The 24675-nt window shown below is 46.3% G+C and overlaps 1 protein-coding gene and 1 long non-coding RNA gene across 3 annotated transcripts in view; one reads left to right on the plus strand and one right to left on the minus strand.

Moving 5' to 3' along the window:
- The window catches only part of LOC144943707 (synapsin-3-like), a 157737-nt gene extending 151251 nt beyond the window's left edge, over positions 1-6486 (minus strand). The window contains exon 1 of one of the 2 annotated variants that reach the window (XM_078871470.1): positions 5653-6486. In XM_078871470.1, coding sequence (XP_078727596.1) covers positions 5653-5993 — 341 coding nt within the window. In that variant the 5' untranslated portion in view covers positions 5994-6486. The remainder of the gene's footprint in view (positions 1-5652) is intronic. The other variant, XM_078871469.1, reaches the window with a different exon arrangement.
- A 3909-nt stretch (positions 6487-10395) lies between these two features.
- LOC144943710 (uncharacterized) overlaps positions 10396-24675 on the plus strand; it is a 38091-nt gene continuing 23811 nt past the window's right edge. The window contains exons 1-3 of the long non-coding RNA XR_013639526.1: positions 10396-10529; positions 13308-13433; positions 16330-16426. This is a non-coding gene — a long non-coding RNA (uncharacterized LOC144943710). The remainder of the gene's footprint in view (positions 10530-13307; positions 13434-16329; positions 16427-24675) is intronic.

A 24675-nucleotide genomic window follows, 5' to 3' on the forward strand; every position in this document is an offset into this window, starting at 1 on the left:
CGTGCTGCATAACATTTAGCGCGGCAGCAGAAGCCTATACCACCTGTTATGCACGGTCACCCATCCACGCACTATTCTGGCTCAACCATGCTCGGCTTCCGAGCTCTGAAAAGATCGGATGCGTTCCGCATTCCAGCTTGCCAACATAAATGACCTCGATCGAAAATCTTGGGCCACCTTTGGGCAACAAAATACCGTTACTTGGACCGTTTATTTATTTAAAGAGCGTAATATACTGATGTGTGCCAGTTTTAGTAAGAATGTGTACACGGGTAAGAATGTGTAAGCGTGCTTACCTATCGTTCATATCTCTCTCTGCGTGTATATTTTTTGTGAAAATTGGATCCTCCCAACAAAATTGAGACTCCTTCAATGGACTGGCTTGTCCTGATCCCGCCACCGCCCTGGAAACAAGTTTAATGCTTCATCACAAAATTGTACCGCGTTGATTTGATCACCGTGCCGGCGACTTGCGCGTCGAGCAGTGCGAGTTTAATGCGGGCCGTCAAAGTCGCGAGCGAATTAGTCGAGGAATTCAACCACCCCCCCACCCCCCCGTGCCACCCCCCGTGCCGGTTGAAAATGAATGACAATAATCGTCGAAGCAACGGCAAAAAAAAACACGTGTGTCGTCGAGTCGACAACACGCAGTCGGGTGTCCACGCACAAGGGGGGGGCACAGACTGAGCGTGTGACGACGGTGAGATCGACAATTACCTTGAGCAATTCACTGCTGGATGAAGGCCCCCCCCCCCCCCCAACTGCCCTCCACTCCCCACTACCCGGCCATCACCATCGGCCCGGACCTTCGCGCGAGCCGATTTCATCACTCCACCTTGGCGGCGGGCGCGTTCCCCTCCCTTGCCTGCCATTCCACCTCTGCTCTCGACCAGCAGCAGTGGTCCATTCGAGTGACGTTTCCTGCCCAAGCGCTCCTTTCTTGACCCGTCGAAATGTCTTTGTGAGCCAGCGCGTGCGCTCTCTCGTTCGCGCCTTCCTCTTGCCGTCTCTCCGGTGTAATCCCAAGCAATGTGGATCTCTTCCATGTTTCTTTTTGGCGTTCGGTTTTTTTTTTAAAGAGGTCACGCAAAAGGCAGAGACATCTGTTCATCCTTGGAACCTGCTAGAGACTGGCAGGGTGCGCATGAGTCGGCACCGTGAAGTGTCTCGGTCGTCGCTGTGATCTCGATACTGCCCGAGTCCTCGTCGGCCAGTTGAATTGTGTGACCAGTATCCTTACAAGAATAGAGGTTTTTGACTTGGAATGCGCGAATAGAAATGTGGCGTTAAACCCGCCACCACCCGACACAGCCAATTAGTAAGGTTTGTCACGTAAACAAAATATGCCAATTAGTTACTGTTGGAGAGTAAACCCAAAACATTTACAATTTACTCTCCAACACACAGGTGTGCTGAAACAGTAACTAATTGGCATGTTTTGTTTACGTCACAAACCTTACTAATTGGCCGTGTTGAGTTTAACAACACATATTGACGCGATCTAACCCAACACCCTCTGGATAATATTAGTCGTGAAAGCCGTAGTCCGTGTTTTAACAAACATCCTTACAAGAAGCCGCAGTCAAAGCGATTTCCTGCTCCAAATGAGCAGCAAGAGACCGCTCATCTCATCTGCACGCAGGTGGTGAGTCGATGGTGGGAATTCCTCGTTCGGATGGGCAAGGGGAAAATCTTTCGATTGGGGCAACCAAGGTTGAATTGTCCACAAAGTTGTAGTCATTTTATTGACCCCCCCCCAGAGGAGGGATGATGGGCGGACTCAACCCCCACCACCCAGGATTTGAACCTGCAACCTCTTTGGCTTGTGAGCTGCTCCCTCTCTCATGCCGAGTCACGTGGCTGGACAGGGCCTTTTACGTCCACGTACATTACGTGATGTATAAATGGCGAAACATTTGTTTTAATAGTGTCTCCTTGCATGTTTACCCCGAATATAAATATCTTGTTTTGGGGTGGCGTGGGGGGGGTATGGTTTAATGCCTCCTGTATATATATAAACAAATTAAAAAAAACTATCTCCTGGGCTGGGCGAAGTCGCATTGCTTCGTTGGGATGAAATATTAATGGGGACTCTGCACACCAGGTGCACAGAATCGGGTTCTCAAGTTTTTTTTTCTTTTTCCCCCCGACGCGAATCGAGTTACGACAAGGCTCAAAACAGCAGCAAGTTACGACGCTGGCGATGTAACTCGTTTAACCACGAGGGCGATTGCACGTTAACGCTATTACAAGGACAATTCGAGAATATTAAACGTATTGCGGCAACGGGATCGGTCCTTTTAACACATCCCATTCTCCCCACTGTGTGAGAACGTTGAGAATGCAGTGCATTTTATTTTTAGATTTAAAGCTTTCGTGACTGCAGAGATTCATCTTATTGGTTCTTTCGGTAAAGTCACGTAGAAGGGAAGTAATAAAATAATAAAAATAAAACACAATAAAATATTCTCACGACGTTTCGGCCACAACCCCAAGCAGCCCGTCCTCAGGTTCAGACCAGGTCTGTCGGGAGACAGCGTCTGAATGGATGCTGTCTTCATTCAGACGCTGTCTCCCCTCACGTCGTGAGAATTATTTTATTATGTTTTATTCTTATTATTTTATTACTTCCCTTCTACGTGACTTTACCGAAAGAACCAAGAAGATGAATGCAGCGCATGTTAAGATCCGGCGATCACCAGGGTTCTGTGCTGTAATTCCGTGACCGTGGAATTGTTGCTGTACCTAATTCACATCGTCATAATCCTCCTCGGTTGTGATCAATCCACTGCTGGACGAAGGCTGCCCCGGGCCGTTGCTATATTTCGCAGTACCGTCGTGATGCAATAAGCCGTCTGATTTGATCGCTCTATCTCTGCGGGCGAACGTTTCTCTCTCAGTCGTGCTCCGCCCCATCATCTCTCCCAGCGATGGGTGTGTTCTGCCCATAACCGTCAATATGTGCCCAGATCCATCCTCTCCTTTTCCCTGTCTCAGAGAATAATTCAAGGCACTCATAAATATTCAGTACGCTCTCTGTATGCGATTAACGACACAATTAACGTTTATCTTCGGGACATTAAACACCAAACAAAATTGAAAACCATAGCTAAGCCCTCTACATGCCCGTTGCGCCACGTTCTGTTACACGCACACGGTATCTGCGTATTCATTCTTTTAAAATACGCTTACGTGCAATTTGCCCGACCCAGAGAGATCTTGCCATCATGCACTGGCACCCATTGAGAAAAAAAAAATATGAACTGAAGTGTATATCATCATCATCATCATCGTCGGCCACGGTCATCATTGGCCATGGTCTACCCACTGCTGGATGGAGACTTGGAAAGCCACTGTTATTTGCGACGCCAATCGTGCACAGCGCTTACAAATTTGCACACTTTATACATCGCTATCTCTAACGGTAGTGTGCGACGTTCATTGTACGCAACTCAAAAAAAACGTCGTATGAAATCTGGCACTTACTGTAATGAACCACCGATGTAACGACCAAAGGTCACGCTTGTTTCCGACAACGACGGCGGAAGTCTATTAATGTTAACGCCAGTGGCTCCTTCGCTGTCAATTTGTCATCCGCGGGGCTCTCGCGGCACGAGAGAGAGAGAGAGCCTCATGGTTGACCAAAGCTCTCCCCCCGCAGCCCAAATGTGTTGCGCGATCCCTTGCCAGGTGTGACCGAAGATACCGTTCGAGATAGACGCTTCTGCCGTCGATGGGCACGGTTGGCTACGTACGCTGAGAAATAAGTTATGTGTACATGCATGCAAGTGACACAAGCGGTGTTCCACCACCTGTTGTATTTAAAACAATATTTAGCCACGGCACCGTTAATTTATTAATTCTACCAGGTCAGGGCCACTGAGCTATATAGATGTTTTTCAGAAGTGACCTGGTCGCAAATGATAGCGCAACTAAGTGGCTTACGATGTGGAAATTTAATGACGTGGAGGGGAAAAACCAGACGACCCGGAGAAAAATCCACGCGACCACGGGGGGAGAGAGACGCGCGCAAACTCCAAATACACGGCCGTCAGGGTTGGGACCAAACCCGCGACCTCTTGTATACCAGGCGAGGTAGTTAACATCTCGCCACTGCGGCACCCACTGCAAGGCCTGCTGACCGGAGCCGAATGCACAAAGTAAAGGAGCGCTTGCTCACAGCATCTGAAGATAAAAATAAAAGCCATTACCGCAGTGGAGGGTATATTGGAGGTCGCTCTCGCATCGCTAAATCATTTATACTGCTGTGCGTTAATTCGACCCAAGTGAATGGCGACTGGAGTTTTCATCGTTGCCGTGTAAATCTCCCCCTCTTTTGTATTTCGCTGTGGACGCATCTCCAGTGCAAGCAACAAATGATCGCAGGCATGTCCTTCCACACCCGACCGTGTCCAAACATCGCAAGGTAGATGCAGCCACCTCCTGCACCACAGGTGGAATATTAAAGAGCCCACGTTGTGACCGTGCACAACAGAGCCAAACCATGGCCCCAAATAATCTAAAATGCATTCCTCTGCAATGGCCATTAAACATCACAGATCTCTACCATCATCACCTCTGCAACCACCTTCCTTGCACGTCCGGTGAGCACGGCTGGCTGAGTACGGTGCGAAAGGAGTTCTCTGTACATACCCCCACGTGGCTCAACAACATCGACATTAATGACTACCACTGCTGATCAACCGCCCTCCTTTGCTGTACAACAACAGAAATACATTCCTGCGGAGGGAGCTGGTAGGAACGTTGGGTTGCTCGGTCAATGGCCAGGGTCAACGGCGGCGTGGTGTATTCCGCAAATATGCCCGACTGTGAGGGCGGGCACAAGCCGGCGTGAGTCAGTAGGTTAAATGTTGAGTTTTATAAGGGCACCACGGGGTGACCAGCCCCTCCGCACCCTCCCCTCCCCACCCAGCCCCTCCCTGCACGACGGACGGACGGACACAATAATCTCCTGTGGGCTGATGTAACCAGGAGGTTCCTACCAGTATAATGGTAGGCATTGGTGGCGGTCTGACACGATGGCAACAGGTTTTTATTTGGAATCACAATGCTCGCTTGGCCTAACGAGTCCAACAAAATGTCTCAAATGGGTCTGAAACAGTCGCTTCGTTGGCAAAAGTTTGCGGGCAAAAGTTTGCGAGCAGTGGAAGACAAGAGGCAAGACCTGCTGCAGATGAGAATGCCAGATTTTTTTTTCAAGGATTTCAGAACGCATTCGATAATTACATAAATTTGGGATAATAAAGAGGCATGCTGGCATCAGCAGAGCCAATCATTCCACTGCTAATATCTTGCGCTGCACATTTGGTAAGGCAGACCACGCTGCTTCGAGGCACTCGGGCGTTTAATGTGTTTCCTACGACTAATACGTTTACTTTAATCCCATCACGGAAGCGCTCACGAAATCTACTAACTAGGTTTGTGGCAAACGCACGAAAAAAAAGTGGTGCACGGCAGAGGTTCGCAACATACGCGAACGCTCGCTCGTGCGTGCGCGTTGTCTCCCTTGCGCCAGGGGTTGGTGGTTGTGGTCCGGGGGGGGGGAAGCCCCCTTCGTAGTGAAACGTTCAAACGGAGAAACGGCACGGGGAGAGAGTGCGAGGGAAAACGAGGCGAGGCGTCGCTTCTTACCAGTCGGTGTGCCGATCGTCGATGACGAGCAGGACCTTGGGCCGCTTGGCCGCTTGGGACGAGGACTGGTCTCCCAGCCCGGTCGTCTGCTTCACCGCCTGAGACAGCGAACTGAAAAAGCCACCGCCGCTGCCGGTCACCGGCGGAGCCATGGAGGCGGACGGGACGGTCTGCATGGACTGCCGGCGCTCGGGGGCGGGCGAGGTCGAGGTGGAGGTGGCGGCGGCCACGGCGGCACCGGTGGCGGCGGTGCCGTCTGGCCGCTGCAGGTCCATCATGTATCCGTTGGGGAGGTTGGTCATGAAGTTGCTGTCGGACAGGCGGCGGCGGAGGAAATTCATGTTTGCTTTCGTGGGATTTTTTGTTGAGAGCACAGAGGCGGCGGCGTCGTCGGCGAAAGTGCAATTTGTTGAGAGCGCGACGACGTCGAGACGGCGGACGACGTTGTGGTGAAGAGATCGCCAAAGGAGGGACGGGTGGTGACGGTGGCAAAAGCCGCTTTTGAGGTTTTGGCGTAGATGCAAAGAGTAGGATTAAAAATGTAAGCTTGCTTAGAGAAAAAAACTACTTTGCATTAGGGATCAATTATGTATGGCTTTAGGAAGTAACAGCAGCAGGCCAAGCCTCGGAGTAGTCCTCGATTCTGCAGAAATGTCTCGGCTCTCGCAGACCCGTATTTGTTCTCTGCCACCTCCTTCCTCCTGCTCGAGTCCTGCGTTCTGCCGTCTCGCTCTGCTACGAGCAGTTGATTTTCAATGCCGAGCAGAGCACCAGCTGCTCTCCTGCAAACACCCACACCCACTTTCAGCCAGCCCTCCCTCCCTCTCTCCTCTCCTCCTTCCCTCTCTCTCCAGCCCTCCCACCTCCGAGCACCATTCACCACAGGGCGCGCACACACACAACACCCCACGCACGCAGCGCAGAGATCCATATCGACTGCCACTCGCTCGGCGCTCTTGCGTCCAATCGCCAGCGGTGCCTGGGGTGGTGGCTCCTCCTCGCTCTCTTATTTATTTCCCCCCCCACATCCCCAACCACCCACCCCCCGTTTCCGATAGCAAACGTCTGCTGCCCCGCCGCTCGGCAAATCTCTCTGCCCTGCCAGCAGTAGCAGCGCCCGCTATCGCTCCAGTCGCTCGCTCGCCTTGCTAATCCGCTGTTAAATTTAATTAAAGGGGACCCACTTCCTCCACTCCATTAGTGCGCATCTGGCTTTGGGTCGCGACGAAAAAATGGGTGCACGTGAGAGGGCCAATTGCTCGTTATGCTTCGCCTTTGGCAGAGGTCTCGTTGATATAGTTTTTTTAACAAGTACAGTCTGTTCTCATATAACGCGTTAGTAGCTGCGTTCCTGTAGAACGCCGTGTTCTGGAAAAAATCGTGTTTATAGTAAATAATATCGGATAAAGCACAGCCCGCGAAAACACGTGAGGTGCCTACGCAGGCCGAACAAAGACTGAGTGAGAAGCATCCAGCAGTATCCCAGTGCCTTGTGTGACGCTACGCCGAGTCAGCCGCTGCAACCGCTGATTCCTACTCGTGCGGCGTCGTTCTGTTCGCTCGATCGCGTTATATCTAATTTGCATCCGCGCTATAAAAAAATGTATTCTAATACACTCATCGCGTTTTATCCAATTGCGTTGTGAAAACAACACGCATTATAGGAGAACAGACTAAGGTGATGGGAGCTGTGTAAAATCCTCCTGGTGCAGCTCATTAAAAAAAAAATCTTAAACAATGACCGCATTTTTGGCCATTACTCATTTGTAATAATGTTTCATTGCGTTTGTAAAAAAAAGTTTTGCTTGTTGTAATAACCCCCGGGAATTGTCCTGAAAGAGAATTCATACCGAGTCCTATTAATTTTACAATGGGCCTGGCTATATCTCTTGCCCCGTTTTAATTTAAAAGACCATTATGCATGTGTGCCATTCGTATATATATAAAACATATAAATTATATTATAAAAAAAAATTATATATGCGGTGGATAAGTATAAATGTTAATTTTGTCACAAGCTTCAACGGACATATGTTATGGTCCATTCAAAGATAGCCCACTGACTTCTAATGCCCCTCTTTGTTCTCGACAGGTGACTGAACATTGTGAATGACACGGCTCTGTATTGATGAGTGCATTGCATCGGTGAGGACGTGGAGAGGCTTTGGGATAAAACATGTTTTACTTTTCTCCGTAATTTATTTCCATCATTTCAGCGAGGGTATGTATACATACTCCGGTAGCATTGAAAAACTCTCAAGTGTCACTGTACAAAAAAATCTACATGAGTCTATCTCAATCCCAGCAAGCAGCATGGAATCGCACACAACACTGACTTTTTATTTTATTTTTCCCAAACACGAATTCACAGTAATTGTAAAAGGTACGCGGCTTCTATCGTCAGCAATTTTCCGTGCCTATTTGCTGGCATGTAGCGGACGGCACAATGCATCGTGTGGATTGGGTCCAAAGACTGACTGCTCACTGCCCTGCAAGTATGAAAAATAAGAATGGGTTTTACCCCTTCTGGCAATAAAATAGGAGGTGTTAAGATGTTCAAACACCAAATCGATATATTTTGCAAGGAATCAAGTACTGCATTAACCGCACGCACCTGTGGTGAACATGCAAACACACACGCTCTAATAATAGAAACATTGTCCTTGAAACTGATTGACCTCCACCAGACACAGTCGTCTATATGGCCTTGTCTCGCCAGTGTCAGACCAGAGAACGTCAAAAGGCGAACACTCCAAAGACAATGCACGCATCGGAGCATTTATAGCTCTGAGCGAGCAGCGATATCATGGGACCTCTTTGCCAGAATCAAGAGTATGAAAAATAAGAATAGATTTTACCCTCTCTGGCAAGTAAAACAGGTGCCCTGCACGTGTTTACATTGGGATGACAAGCACTGTGCATTGAAAGGGTGACATCCGTTTCATCCGTGGCCGTCCCACCCAGATTTGGCAGGAAGGGATTTGCCCTCCAGCCCGGCATACAATTGGATTCCGACTTCGGAGGAAGTTTAAAAACGGAGGCGGCAGGGGAGGGGGGCGGGTGCGTGAAACGTCATTTCGGCAGCCGTGAAGCCCGTTCCGATATCAAAAGGCGTATATATATTTACCGCAGTTTAAATGTGCGGCACCATTCTAATCAAAGGCAGGTCATAACCCCAGGGATAACGCCATGCAAAGAGAGGGAGAGACTGCTTGGGCGGGAGGGAGGCCGACTCAATCCGTCCATCAGCACGGCCCCGCGTCGAGGCTCTGTGCTTATTAAACGAATTCATTCCCCGCCGTCGGAGCAGCCAAGCGGTGACGCCGCTGCAATCCCCGAATTCCCTCCCCGAGGATTGACGGTGGCGCCGGCAGAACCCCCGTGCCCGCGGTGGTTACAAGGGGGCCCCTCGCACGGCGCGCGCTGAAGATGGAACTTTAATATTTTGGAGAGGGTTTCGTTCTCACACTCCTTCTGAGCTCTTGCTATAGGCTGCCTCCGATCTAGCACGTATGGTCTACTCACGGTGTAAAAGAAGTTCAACGTACATACAAAGGTTTGCGGGCAACGTCTTTGCCTAATAATGGCCAGCTGGCTCGAATCTTGACGAATAAATTCATTAGCTGAAGCGGCGGAGCTTTTTAGAAAAAATCTTTTTTTAGTTTTTGTTACACCGAGTGACGGCGCTGTCACACTGCCCGAAACAGGCTTCTCTCCACCGAGCACGTGAATGTTCCACACGGGTGGCTCTTGGAACGGACAGCGGGGAAAATCTGACTCCCCACTGAATTTTAAGTTGCTTCGTGGACCTACTTGTAGCTCGTGTATCTCTGAAGCCGAAGCGGTGAGTTGTAAACGACTTAGAATGTCGGGGTTTCTCCTCGCCCGTTGTACTGTTCACATTTACTTTCGGATAGGGCCGCAAAGTATATTTCATCCTAAAATGTATTGTCGTGAACCCTCCACTGGAGAAGCTTGTCTCGTTTACGAAGATATTATTCATACGCATTGATCAAATTCTGACCAGTTAAACACCCCACGGAGGGGTTGGGGGTTGAATTGAGACTTTCCATTCCTGCATTTTTAACGCCAACGTAAGACATCTTTTCACTCAAACTGCTTTTGACGCTTCCTCCAAGTTGTGAAGCCCGTGTGACACCAACAACTGCCAAAGAATGATCGCCCGGTCTAAATGTGTCCGTTTTTGTTGTTGTAAACGACTGGTTAACATAACCGGACCTCTAAAATATCACAGACCTTATCGAATAATGGGGCCCTGGTGCAAATAATTAAATGGAGTGGGTCCCCCCCCTCCCCCCTGTCCAATTGTCTCACTCTTCCTTGCCCGGCACATTGGCCCTCTCAGATCCTCGGCTCCCCCCGTGACATTACCCCGCCTGCGCACGCTCGATAAGCGATGTCACGGAGCTAAAGGACAACATTACGTAATGGCCGATAGAGGAAAATTGCGGATCGAGAGATGGCATTGCACAGGCAAACAACAACAACAACATGCTGCCGACGCACGCAAAACTGTCATGGTAAAAGAAAGGCAGGGTTTTTGTTGTTGACAGTCATCGGATTAAGTGGCTGAAGTGAGCGGATTACGAAGTTCATTTGTGCAGCCATCTGTGAGGGCGGGGGGGGATATAAGAGTAGATTGCCAAGCATTGCTTCGAAGCCAAAGTGGGGGGTTACCAAATGTTTCCGAGTATTTGTGGATTACCAACTGTTTTGCAGGAGAGGCTTGATTGAAATATTTGGCCAATTCAAAATGTGTGTTGGTGGTATAATTGGAGTACCGTGTTTAAAACCGACACATACAAGAAGGAGAAAACTCCGACGGCGCAGAGATGGATGATCGACCTTACTTGCAGGTAAGTGGGTGTTTTGCTTATACGGTGGTCCCCGTCTCTGTGGTCCACCAACCCCCCCCAGCTCCACGTCTCTCTAGATCAGACAACAGGTACACTACGCTCGGCTATCAATGGCCATAACCTGAATCGGAAATGTTTTCAAAAAATGTTTTGACATTTGCAAACGAAATTTTAATGATGTTATATATGCGCATTTGCAATGGATGTATGCAGACGGGCAGTGACATTTCAATTTGTCCTTGCGCTCCAGTAATACTGGAGATTAAAAAACTCGGCAGCCCCTTGCCAAATCCACTGCTGGATTAAGGCCTCCCCCCCCACCCCCATACCATGTCGTTCGTGATGGTTGTTCGATCATACTGCATCACGCTTGTCGGTACGGGTCGATAAAGCAGGGTACTCGGTTATTACACGCCAATTGCCAGGAATCAAATCCAGATCGCCGGGATTACGTAGCAATACGCTAACCACTGTGCTGCCACTCCACCTCGAACGTTTAGAGACGCACAGAAGTAATTGATTTTCACATTTGAAGACTAATGCAATGTTATCATCTCGGTGCCAGTGCTGTATGAGAACAATGACGCTACCAAACCCTGCCTCGCTGCGCTGTGATTCAGAGCTGCATTGTAGTTGACATTTTGAATCATCATAAAAGGAATCTTTCAACGTTACAGTGTTCGCTTAACGGGCCTACAAAGAGGATGTATTTTCGTCTACGCCTGTCGTCTTAGTCGCTGATAAATTATTCACAAAGCTAACAAATATGCAATACAGTAACCCTGCCACGGAAGGATGGCACTCGTTGTAAACCGTCTAATGTTTGTGCAGTGGAAAATTAATGAAGACGGAATGGCCATTTCATTAGACGCAATTTGCATCAACATCGTTCGGGTGAATGGTAAAATATGCAAACAAATTAGTTCCGTAATTAATTGTGACCATTACTGTGATGAGAATCGTTTTAATTTCCGAAAATTAATCCTAGATATTCCATTTCCAGTGGCTATTATTTTTGTTTATAAACAAATATAGTTATTTACATCACGTTCCATTCAAAATGAAACAATTACAATCTTTACCGAGTTATGATTCATAAGCATTTATCGAGAAAATATAAGCGTCAATATTAACAAAAAGCCACTCAGACTAATCACAGGGTGTGACATCATAGGTCAAATTCATTTCCCATTGTTAAATGAATTTCACCAGTCTAAAATAGCAGAATAATGAATTCAAGTAATTGGACTTGAAAGCAAAAAACATGCGGCGGTTTTCTCAACAAGATCGGTGCTTATTTGTAACGAGCGAAGCACTTCAAGATAACAATGTTGAACGCTGTTTTGTAGTCTTAGCACAACACTGAGATGGGGGGGGGGATGGTTTAAAGATAGGAAACAAAAAACATAAAAAAATCATGTTTCTCATGGCGAAGGCACATTGTTGTGTAAAATATGACTTCACTCTTTGAGTTATCGTCCCTTTCTCTCGTTTTTACGGCTGATGAAACAACCTCAACCCAAAGTCGCCATAGCTTTTCCTTTAACACATTAGATCTGTGTCGGTCTGGTACATGGGGATAACGATAGCTCTTGTACAAGACAATCCATAGTTAAATTAAATGTTTGTATAACGTTGCCTTTCTCTAAAGGGGGCTTACGCTAGAGAAAACTGACGAAATTGATCAAGGGATCAAAAAAAACTTGGTGATGAAGAACCACTTATAATGGTGGAGGGGCGGGGCTAAGCCGCCTCGGTCGATGTTGTGACGTCATCGCACGTCATCTGCCGCACCTCCGCTCCCAATGACGTCATTACGTGTGGAGTCGCTGTTATCCGCGATGAAACACTGCCGAGGACGAATGCGTGTTGGAAAGCATTACAGGGATTCCATGCTGTTGGTTCTCGAGTAATATCGGGAGCAACGCGGTTCATAGCACGTCCCTACGAACCCGGCGACCCTAGTTTGATTCCTGGCCTCGGCTCAAGCCATATTTGTTTGTTGTAGTACAGAGTTAGACTGATGACTTTAATCTAAATTGTCTTACCGTTGTTATTGTTTGACTTGCATCCCTACGGGGATTTTTGCACACAGCGTTGATATACGGTGCTTTTTTCTGGAATACTTTGCTGGTTTTTCCTGGATTTTTCTGTTTGCGCAAAGTCACTTTAAGATGTTTTCTTGTTCATGTTTTTGTTTATTGCGGTTGCACCCGAGTCAAGAGCCGAATGGCTCACAGGGCTATACCAAATGATCTTCTTGGTTCTTTCGGTAAAGTCACGTAGAAGGGAAATAATAAAATAATAAAAATAAAACATAATAAAATAATATAGTGAGAATTATTTTATTATGTTTTATTTTTATTATTTTATTATTTCCCTTCTCCGTGACTTTACCGAAAGAACCAAGAAGATGAATCCCTGCAGTCACGAAAGCTTTAAATCGAAATTTATACCAAATCAATAAAACTTAATTTTCTTTTTACTGAAGTCGGTGGCGAGTGATATCTGAATTGTCACTTCCCCTTCTCCAAAGCACTTTTGATTATCTCGGCAAAGTCTCGGGGGGAGGCCTTCTTCATCGAGGAGTGGATTTGACAATGGGAAGTCGGTGATCGATTATAATCAATGCATCTTTTCGTGACCTTCAACGTCAGTGTGCTAACATCTTGAGCTTGATGAGCTCCTCTTGACATACTAGACACGAACGACACTGGCACGTGTGACTGCTGCGAGGCACATACCATGGCGCGTCTGTTGATCTATTGACTCCTGGAGGAGCCCGTGCATTGTGGAGGACCTTTCCAGGGTTACAGCCCGGCCCACATCGTCATCACGAGCCCGATACGAGATACACTTGGCTGTGGAGGCAGAACACAAGACGAAGAAGAAGCAGTTTTTAATGTAAGTATGCCCTACTGAATTCTTTTTGTCATCGATTCGCTTTCTGTAAATGGATATATACATGCGTTTAGAAAGAAAAAAAACAACGCTGCTTTAGTATTTTTCTCCCAATTCTATGCGCATCTTGTCATGAGGTGGAAGAATCCATTCGGAAATCTCACAGCGGCGAATCGCCCTGAGTCTAAGTGTCAGAGAACGGCTACGGAAAATATTGTTTTGGGACTTATTTTTAAAAAATGCATCTTTAAATTGATGTTTTATTTTATGATTATTTTAATGATCTTTTATTATTTGAAATATTTTTTTAAATCTCTCCATTCTATTTTATTTTGCTATTATTTGATCGTTTATTTTTTTCATCTTTCACACACCAGTGGTCACACTCTCCCCCACACACTGCTCTAGTATTGTATTTTCATAACAAGCAAACAGTTGTAGTTCTCATTGCTTGAATTTAGCCGAATTAAGTGCAGAACCCAAATTAAGGCGGTGAGGTTTTTTTTCCGCGTGGTCGTTGATGACCAGGCTGATACCACTACCACTTGATAGTCCTTTAAAGGGCCCCTTTGAAACACAAATATATCTGATAACAGCTATCTTTTCAGCATGGTATCGGTAATCAAATGGAACAAAACAAAATGCTTCTAAATGTTTGGTGGCGCTAACCTGGATTGGAACACACGACCTCCAGTGTTCCCGGCTCGATGCCCTGACCTCTGAGCCAACTGGCCGCTTTGGAGGAGCCGCTGCACATTTTGCAAGGAGCGTTGGTGCTTATGAGCTGCACGTGGTAATGTGTGGCAATGCATCGACAACGCTGCTGCTGCTGCTATCAGCACCGCCGGTCGCACAGCCACCCGCATCGCGCAATCGCGTCTTCACCTGCGCAAAATGCTGAGCTGCTCGAAAACCTCAGCACACAAACCCCGGTGAGATGTGAAATGTTTTTATATATATATAATGAATTGCAGTGGCGATTCTCAACCCTTTCTGTTCAAAGGACTTTTTATCGAGGAACAACCTTCATTGGCCTCAGTCTTCATGAATCCCCCCCCCCTCTCGTCCTTCTGCCCACCCATACTCTGCTGACCCCCAGAAGATTCTTTAGTCTTCTTTTATTGAAGGCCCCCTTGAATGCGCCGGGGGATGCCTGCAGACCCCTATTTGTGAACCCCCTCATTTACGACAGATCGTCCGTGACGATGCAGTGTAGGTGTAGATCCACCTCCTACGGATGCGTTTTTACAAAACTCCCTTTGACGGTGGGCAAACCCACTCTTCTAAAATAATTGATTCGTCTTCCTTGGTTTAACAAATCGAATCAAATACTGTGGAATCACTCAACCCAATTTGCAATACAAATAGATATGATAATAGCTCGTTCAGAAATACTCGTCGAAATGACTAAAATAAGCATTTATAAGAGCAGGTGTAGATTTTCAAGATGGAATCATTTCCATGACGTGTGAATTTGGCCTCGTGTAATTTTGGCTGGAATGGTATTATTTTCACACCGGGATGGAAGAAAATTAAGGCTCTTAGATGATTTGCATAAAGGAAATGTGGCAGATGCTACATTGTTGGTGGGTTTTGTGTCGGCATGCTATTCACTCCTTCATTCTCATTTAATATAAAACTCGTTCATTTTTAAATGACATGTGAGAGAAAAAAGTTTGGAATTTAAAATTCATAAAAAATGTGAGAGGGGGGGGGGAGTAGTGGTGCAGTGGTTTGCACACTGGACTATGAATCCAGTTATGACTGAACCGATCCTGAACATCACCCCTACCAGCCACTTACCAGACGTGGTGAAGTATGGTCCAGCAACCCTCACAACCGACACAGCATTTTGAGGTCTTCATCTGGCAGTGGATTAACAAAGGGCGTAAATCATTATTTTCTAAATCATCTCATTATTATTCTTGGTTCTTTCGGTAAAGTCACGTAGAAGGGAAGTAATAAAATAATAAAATAAAACATAATAAAATAATTCTCACGACGTTTCGGCCGAAACGTCGTGAGAATTCTTTTATAATGTTTTATTGTTATTTTATTATTTCCCTTCTACGTGACTTTACCAAAAGAACCAAGAAGATGAATCCCTGCAGTCACAAAAGCTTTAAATCGAAACATCTCATTATTATTAGTATCTAGCTACTGGACTGTAGGGTGGAGAGTGGTGGCGAATTTGGAGGCGCTGCGATATGGAACCAGAGACCTCCGTTCAGTCCCTGGCCATGGGGAAAATTAAAAGTGGCAACTGATGCCTGAACCAACGCAACCCCAACCCCCTCGCCACCCCACACCAAGCAGCTGCGGAAGAGGCCAATAACGTATCATTGTTATTACAAAACATAAAGCTAGTGCTTCCATTTTCAACACAAGCACATTAATAAAACGCGAAGGCTTGCCCGTGAGGTACATCACATGTGATATGTTGTTCAACAATTATTTCTTGTTACCTTGACTGGGATTTTTTTTCAATTCGAATTTCTCTCGATGGCTGGTGGGGGAGGAGGGGAGCGAGCGTTTGCTTGGAAGCGTTCATTATGCGGCGCTGCAGAGAAAAAATAACTGCTTTGCTTTACGGGCAGTAGTAGCAGCAGCAGCAGCAGCAGCAAATAATGGACTGGGCAAAGGCAGCGTGAGTTTTCCTTGCACAAGGTGAGGCTGAGGATGGTTAATGCACCTCGTATTGAATTGCCCCTAAAGCGCGAGCTGCGTGGATTGATGAGTGGTGGATAAAAGATAAAATGAAATAGAGGCAGGGTGTGGAAATAAAAAAAAACCCAATTGAACATTTCGAGAGGAGTGAACACGTGCGGACGTGCCTAAGCACGTAAATAACTGCAACATCGATGCGTACACAATATACATATGTTCTGTTTACTCACAGATTATTGGGTGGAGTGGCGGGAGCGGTGGTTAGTGCGCTGTGCAATGGAATCTGCGACGTGAGCTCGATTCCTGGCCGCGACTGACTAACATCGGTGGTGAGTGATATCGGAACTGGTCCTTGGCTTCCCCATCTTCACCAACCTACACTGCACCATTTTTCAATTCTAGAAGATACATTTTTTTTTTATCTCTTAAGGACAAGATTTTAACACATTCCTGCGGAGGGAGCTGGTAGGGACGTTGGGTTGCTCGGTCAATGGCCAGGGTCAACGGCGGCGTGGTGTATTCCGCAAATATGCCCGACTGTGAGGGCGGGCACAAGCCGGCGTGAGTAGGTTAAACGTTGAGTTTTATAAGGGCACCACGGGGTGACCAGCCCGTCCCCAACCAGCCCCACTCAGCCCCTCCCTGCATGACGGACGGACACAATAATCCCCTGTGGGCTGGTGTAATAACCAGGAGGTTCCTACCAGTACCAGGAGCTAAATGTCAATGCCGAGGTCTGCTCGCCACGAGAGTGCTTCGGGAGAGGGTTCATGTAGTTGTGCTCTTCTTCCTCCTCCATCGAAGGAGTGCAGACTACAGTGCTTTACTGGTCCATCGTTTGGGACGACCCACATTGAACAAGCGCGAAGTGTGGTCAAACATGATGGATGTTACTGCATGCCACGGCCAACATCCAGCACTGGAAAGGCGCATGTGTCTGTGATGGAGGGGCTAGCGCTGGCCGTCGTCATCGGAACGCACGCGTCTTCCCACTCCGCGGGGAAGCCAAATATATCAGAACTAGTGTCGAGCGGTCCGAACAAAGTAGTTTTTATTTTACCAGGTAAGGCCCACTGAGCTATGTAGCTGTTTTTCAGAAGCGACCTGGCCACAAATGATAGCTCAACAAAGTGGCTTATCAAGTGGAAATGTAAGTACAGCCAACTATTCTGAACGCACGTTTCTAAATGTGGAGGGGAAAACTGGAGGACCCATAATAAAATCCCACGTGACCACACGGGGAGAGAGAACATGCAAACTACAAATATACAGCAGGCGTCAGGGTGTGGGATCGAACCCAGGACCTCCTGCATACCGGGCGAGCTATTTAACATCTCGCCATTGTTTTGCCTAGCCAGGTCTTCCTTGTCGGGGGCCTGGCAACGCGGCGGTTGAATTAGCACGCACGGCCTTGACGCCCACACAAAGGTCACGCGTGACGAATTGCAGAGGGACCCCTTGCGGTTGCGCGTCGCGAGCGCCGAAATGCGCTGAGATGACGTGGGGTGGTGGGGGGCAAACCAAATCCACAGGGCGAGTCCTCGACTCGATCGCCATCGATAGACACTGCTGTACCACCGAGGCTTCGCTCGCGTTGGGGAATCGCGGGCAGGCAGGCAGGTGGGCATTGATTGCATTCGATTGTTGTGGTGCGTATGGAGTCGTGCGTGTGAGAATGGATCGTTTTCTTAGGTTTTTTTTCTTTCGGTAAAGTCACGTAGGTAAAAAATAAAAATTAATAAAAGCCGCACCTTACCATAATAATAAAAAGGGGGCCTGTCCTGCCCCCCCCCCCTCAACCAGTATATATACGGGGTAGTATCTCTTGGAATCTCTCATTTACTTGATACAGCAAGCGTGCTGTGACGGTTCCACCTGAAGACGGAAGCTTGTGTTGCCTCCGAAACGTCGTGATTTTTATTTTATTTTACTTTTATTAATTTTAATTTTTTACCTACGTGACTTTACAAAAAAAACAACCTAAGAATATGAATCCTTGTAGTCACGAAAGCTTCAAATCTAGAATTAATGGATCGTTTACTGTTGCGCGAATTAGTCCGTTTAGGGATAACGGGGTGAATCGAACTGCAAGTGAGACCAGAAAAATATATAAAAACACTCAAAAAGGTGGGTGGAGTGCAGTGGGTGGTGAAGGATGATGCGTATTAAATCGCCAGACATATGAAACTCATTTGGACCAGGATAAAGTGTCATGAACAATTCAACAACGGACATGTTTTTCTCGTAACCCTTCAGAATGCAGACTACCACGGGACTTTTGGATCACCCGGACTCGGCTGGGTCTCTTGGTCCGCAACTCAGGAAAACGTTTCTGCGCACTGCACGCCGCATCCAGTACACCCGCTCGCTATGGCTGTGACTAAAATAGCGGTCACGTGCCACCTACTGCAGTCATACCAGGGACCCGCAAAAAAAAAGATTAAGCGGAAAAATGTGACAACTGCGGGATAGTCCAATGAATCCACAACGCCGATTTACGCTGCACAATGCAACCGTCTGTTGCTCCATGTCATATTTAGCTGCTGCTGCCGCTTAGCTCTTCGTGCTTACTGTGCGCTAGTGTTGACGTGGCTGAGTAACTTTAGACCAGCGTCACCCTACCCCAACGCAATTTTACTGCTGTATTATCTATCGACTGAACCCGGGTGGGGGTGGAGCGGTGGCGGTAGTGGTTGATCACACGCTACGATATGACACCAAAGAAATATTATCTTGGAGTTTGAATGTTCTCTCTGCCCGTGGTCGAGTGGATTTTTCTCAGGGTCCCTCCCGTTTTGCCCTCCACATTTAGAATCGTGATGTTTAGATTATTTGTGGCCCGCTATAAATTCCTACATGTGATGGTGAGCTATCGTGTGTGGCCAGGTCGTCTCTGAAAAAGTGCTAATAGGTCGGTGGGCTTTAACTGGTAATTAAAATAGTTTAGATTGTCGATTCCTGGCCACTGCTTATACCATTAACTAGCACTGATCAGCCTGGTGAAGTATGCGCAAACAATCCCCATAGTCGACACGTCACAATGTATCACCATTGCCATCATTATTTTTTTTATAATTAAACATTAACCACCTCTGTCAATATAATGCCTGATGGGAATGAGCCGCAGGAAATATTCGAGCGATGCATATTCATAATGTTTAAGAATTAATGTACATTTTTAACCTCTCCAAAATATGATTTCGCATGCAATAGGTTCACATGAGGTTTCCGCTTTATATGTACGCAGTTTCCAGGGCAACATAATTAAGAATGCAATGGACATTCTTAATTCACACTTGTCTTCATTGAAATACAATAGATTTGTTTTCGGGCCATTCGCTATGATATGAAGTTGTTGGGACAGGATTAATACGATGTTCATTAACGTAAACATAGTGGAAACGTTTTTTTTTCATTCTGGTTTAATGATGCACCTATTTATACGCTAATTACAAGAGTAAAGGGCAGTGGTTCTACCCCGCCTGGAATAATTTCAATGTTTATAAATGTGCTGTTACGACTACGCTTACAAATGCTGCTGATATTGCCGTCCTGTTGAATGTATTACTTTATTATATCATCACCGCCATCATCATCAGCAGCAGCCTTCATCTATCCACTGTTAGATGAAGGCCTCCAACATGCAGTAGCCTCCTCTCACTTCGCTGAGCTATCAGTTGTGGGCAGGACACTTCTGAAAAAGAGCTGTATAGCTCAGTGGGCCTTACCTGGTAAAAAAAAAAACATAGTTTAGTTTAATAATTGGTTTTTTACCCTTTTATCTGGCAACAAAACTGACACCTTTTTTTTTAACAAGAAGTCATGTTTGCATAGACCACAATACCTGCAGTCATAATGCAAACAAAAAACATAACTCTGATAATGTATGCACTGTCCTTGAAGTTGATTGGTCCACACCCGAGACGGCTTTCCTTAGAGCCTAGTCTCACATGGTGTTGGACCAGATGACGCCAAAAGGCGTTGGTTTGCATTATGACTGCAGATATTGTTGTCTATGCAAACATGACTCCTTGTAAAAAAAAAGTGTCAGTTTTGTTGCCAGATAAAAGGGTAAAAAACCAATTATCAGATTTTTTTACTGGCAAATGAGGTTCCAATGGTATAGTTTCGTTAATACTGGTAGGAACGAAGTGGACCAGACCACCAATAGATTATATCGTCCGACCGTTTGTCCGTCCGTCCGTCCGCGTCCGTTTGTCCGTCCGTCCGTCCGACAAGATGGCCGCCCGCTCCCCCTGCGCGTGTGTGTGCGTGTGTGTTTGCGTGCGTGCGTGTGTGTGCGTGTGTATGCGCGTGTGTGTATATGTGTGACTGTGCGTGTGTGTGCGTGCGTGTGTGCGTGTCCGGCCCACTCGAGCGGCGTGATGAATGGGCGCTATTGGGCTTCGGATCGTTATTCACGGCGAACTGGAAGCGTAGCAACACAACTTCATTACGTGTGCGTGTGCGTGCGTGCATGTATGTGTGTGTGCGTGCGGTGTGTGTGTGCGTGTGTACGTTTATGCGCGTGTGTGCGCGTGCATGTGTGTGTGTGCGTGCGGTGCGTGTGCGTGTGTGTGTGCGTGTGTACGTTTATGCGCGTGTGCGTGCGTGCATGTATGTGTGTGTGCGTGCGGTGTGTGTGCGTGTGTGTGTGCGTGTGTACGTTTATGCGCGTGTGCGTGCGTGCATGTATGTGTGTGTGCGTGCGGTGTGTGTGCGTGTGTGTGTGCGTGTGTACGTTTATGCGCGTGTGTGCGCGTGTGCATGTGTGTGCGGTCGATATCCCTGTACCGGTATTAGTATTATAGTATTATTCCTACCAGCCCACCCCGCAGGGTCCTGTTTTCTATAATAATGTGAAAAATATAGGTGCAGCCCTGTAATTAAATATTTGATCCTCTGCCCCCCCCCCCCATATTTGGTCTACTCTTCCATGCGGGCCCAGACTTGCTGGAGGAGCTCAGTGCATACAAATGGTAAAATTCCACATCCAGTGACAGAGTAGGTTGTGTGTGTGTATACAGCGTGGCCCACGCATGGCGATTTTATTATAACAAATGTTCGAACTGACTTAAATTCATGTTAATGCGTGCATGAATTATATTTAGAGGTACTCTTAGAACTTTAATTACGTGGTGCCTCAATTCATTCGAAGTTATTGGTCGAGTTCTTGGTTAGAAAGCATAAATTTTTTTTTATAATAATAGATTTAAAAAATATTCAAGAATAAATAATTTAAATGTTTTAATGCCAATGTGAAAATAAATGAAATAACCCGATGTGTTCTGACTGTTGTGCCACCCTGTGTGCTAACAAACGGTGAATATTTTGTCCTTATGATTTCTCGTCTGATCGAGGCTGCACGCTGACGCAGTTTAAGTGCTGCACTACATATTAGTGCCAAAATAAATACGGAATATGACCTTTCACGTAAAGTGCTTTTAAGAGCAATATAACAACACGTCTGATGTAGCCCTGCAACAGACGATAAATCCAATGGCCATAAAAAATATTAATTGCGTTTAAATAAAATAAAACTCAAGTGCGCTCGGTCCGCGAGTGAACGGCTCTGGTTAGTGTGGAGAAGTCGGAGGCGACCGCAGCGACTCGCCACGTGGATCTACAATTGTGAGACGTTAAACACATACAGGTAGTCCCCGAGTTACGATGGAGATGCGTTACGACGACTCCATCGTAAGTCGAAAAAATCGTAAGTCGAAAATGGCCTAGCCTACCCAGGAGTCTTAAAGAATGGCGATAATTTAGCAAAAACAGAGCAATTTACAGTACCGTACTGTATAAACTATATACTGTATGTATTTATGAATTACAATACTGTATTGCACAGTAAAATTTTAAGTTAAAAACAAGGTAAATTCTTAGCCTACCTATATGAATTGCAATTTAATAGAAAGTTTTTTCAGGAAACAATCCTATCTGCTATAAAAACTTTAAACGTGCATTGAACGTACGTATCGTATCGTGGTAATCCTAAAATGAAATCGCTAAAGCTACGTATCATACATGCATTGAACGTATCGTAACGTATCATATTGTACTGTACTCACCAAGATTTTGAAACACAAAAACACAGAAAAAAACGACACGCGCTAACACCGTGACCACTTAACTCCGTCGACCGCTGGTGAGAGTGAGAGGCATCACGACACAAGGCGGGAGATGCGTGCAGTACATCCCGGCATCGTCCCAACGTACAGCATCGTACCTCGTGCGCTGCTGCGTTTGTCTGCCGCGCGAAATGTAAAATATTTAACAATTTTGTCATATTTCGATTTAAAGCTTTCGTGACTGCAGGGATTCATCTTCTTGGTTCTTTCGGTAAAGTCACGTAGAAGGGAAATAATAAAATAATACAAATATTTTATTATGCTTTATTTATTTTCGGTAAAGTCACGTAGAAGGGAAATAATAAAATAATACAAATATTTTATTATGCTTTATTATTTTTATTTTATTATTTCCCTTCTACGTGACTTTACCGAAAGAACCAAGAAGATGAATTTTGTCATATCCATATCGCCATCGTAAGATCGAAATATCGTAAGTCGGACCATCGTAAGTCGGGGACTACCTGTATTTGCCGTCTCCGTGCTCCGTTAGGCACATTGCCCGACGCGTTAAAAACCTGGTGAGAAAGATTACCTCGCTCAAGGTGTGACCACACTGCTGCTGAGGTCTCTAAAAGGGGATACGTTAATTCTGTAATCCACTGCTGGATAAAAGACTTGCCTGGTTGGTCGTGGAAGTTGTCGCGGTACACTGCGCCACGCTGGTGAGTGCAGGTTTGGATGGGTCAGATTTCGATTTAAAGCTTTTGTGACTGCAGGGATTCATCTTCTTGGTTCTTTCGGTAAAGTCACGTAGAAGGGAAGTAATAAAATAATAATATTATGTTGAATTTTTTTATTATTTTATTACTTCCCTTCTACGTGACTTTACCGAAAGAACCAAGAAGATGGGTCAGATGTCACTCGCCACAGAAGCTGAGTCTTTAACCGCGAATCGAATTGATGTCGCCAGGTGCATAACGCAGTGCTCTATGCACTCTGTTTCTATCGCGCAACTTTCGTTTGGATATGAATGGAGTGGCAAAACTAGAAATCGATGTCCAAGTTTTGAATCCAGCTTCTAGCTGACGAGGATAAGCACACGCGCTGCCCGGGGAATGCTCACGGCGTTGTGACCCAGCATCAATTTGGGCGATTCTTCAAATGGCACGTGCCGAAAGGGTGACCGCACCTGCCGTGGCTACCTCGGATAAGATTTAAGGAAGCCCCATTGATGGTTGGCTCTGAGCCTCTGTATCCACTTACTATAATAATCTTGATTAACTCTTTATTTTGTTCTGTTTTAAGGGCCGTGTTAATGGCCAGTGCGGTTTTTTATTGTTTGGCTTTCGGTGAGTGGTCAGTGATCATACTCCACATTTTAGAGCGAAAGGAAAAGAGTAAATTGAGTTAGGCGTGAGGCGCTACTGTAAGAGAATACGGAGAGACGATGAATTCGCATTTGTAATTACTGACCAAAAAGTTGAGGGCTTCACACTGGCAGCGGTATATGGAAGCGAAAATCAGACTTGCCACATTCGTCCACGTTTTGGAAATTGGAACGGCCTTAAAATGTACAACACGCTGGTGTTTCTGGCAGTGGTCGTTCTTCGTGAGTAGCACTGTAGCATCAACGTTTGCCTTCAAGTGTTTGACGTTCGCTAAGTTATTCATTACGAGCGCGCAAATAAAAAAAAACACCGCCTCTCTCACCGGCGGCAACAAATATAAGCAGTGAAATATTCACGGCGGTGAGTTTCCACCGCTGGTCAAAATCGCCGCGCGGGCTTGCTCTGCAGTGACTTAAAATCATTACACATCTCGTGGGATGAGAGAGAAATGTATTAATAGATTTTGTGTTGGTTTGCTATCAAGTAAGGAGACATCACCAGCACTCGGCCCAATCTGGAAACCATCACGGAGTGCTCCACAGTTAAGCAATCCACGCAAGCGGTCACATCAGCCGTAGACCTATTCCTCTCGTGATCCGCCAACCCTCGGTTTAGATGAGACAGCCTCTGTCCAGCGGTACGGTGGATACATTCCTGGCCTTTTCATGAGCTGCGAGTGCGTTGGATCGATAAAGCAATCAACTTGGAAGCATTGGGGAGAAAAGCGATGCCGGATGATGATGCTGCTGCCCGCGCTCAAGACAGCACAGTAGTAGCATCATCACCGCCGCTGCCACCACCACCACCAATATTTCCCTTTGTGCTGAATGCCCACGTGCCCACGGCAGCTATGAATACTGGGCATACATACAAATATGACGCAGAGCGTACGGGGCACTCTCATTTGAGGACTAAATTATTTTTTTATCGATCTGTTTGCGTACATATGTGGAATTGCGTACGTTTGAATGGCTTAGACTTGCATGTATAATTCATTTTCTTGTAACAACAAAATGTAAAATAATATTTATTATGTACATATGGATACTGGATGTATTTGTGAATTCATTTCAATTTTAAAAAGGCTATAATATTAACATTGGTCTGCAGAGCCAA

Source organism: Lampetra fluviatilis, chromosome 32, assembly GCF_964198595.1.
Source record: "Lampetra fluviatilis chromosome 32, kcLamFluv1.1, whole genome shotgun sequence".
NCBI classification, from domain to species: Eukaryota; Metazoa; Chordata; class Hyperoartia; order Petromyzontiformes; family Petromyzontidae; genus Lampetra; species Lampetra fluviatilis.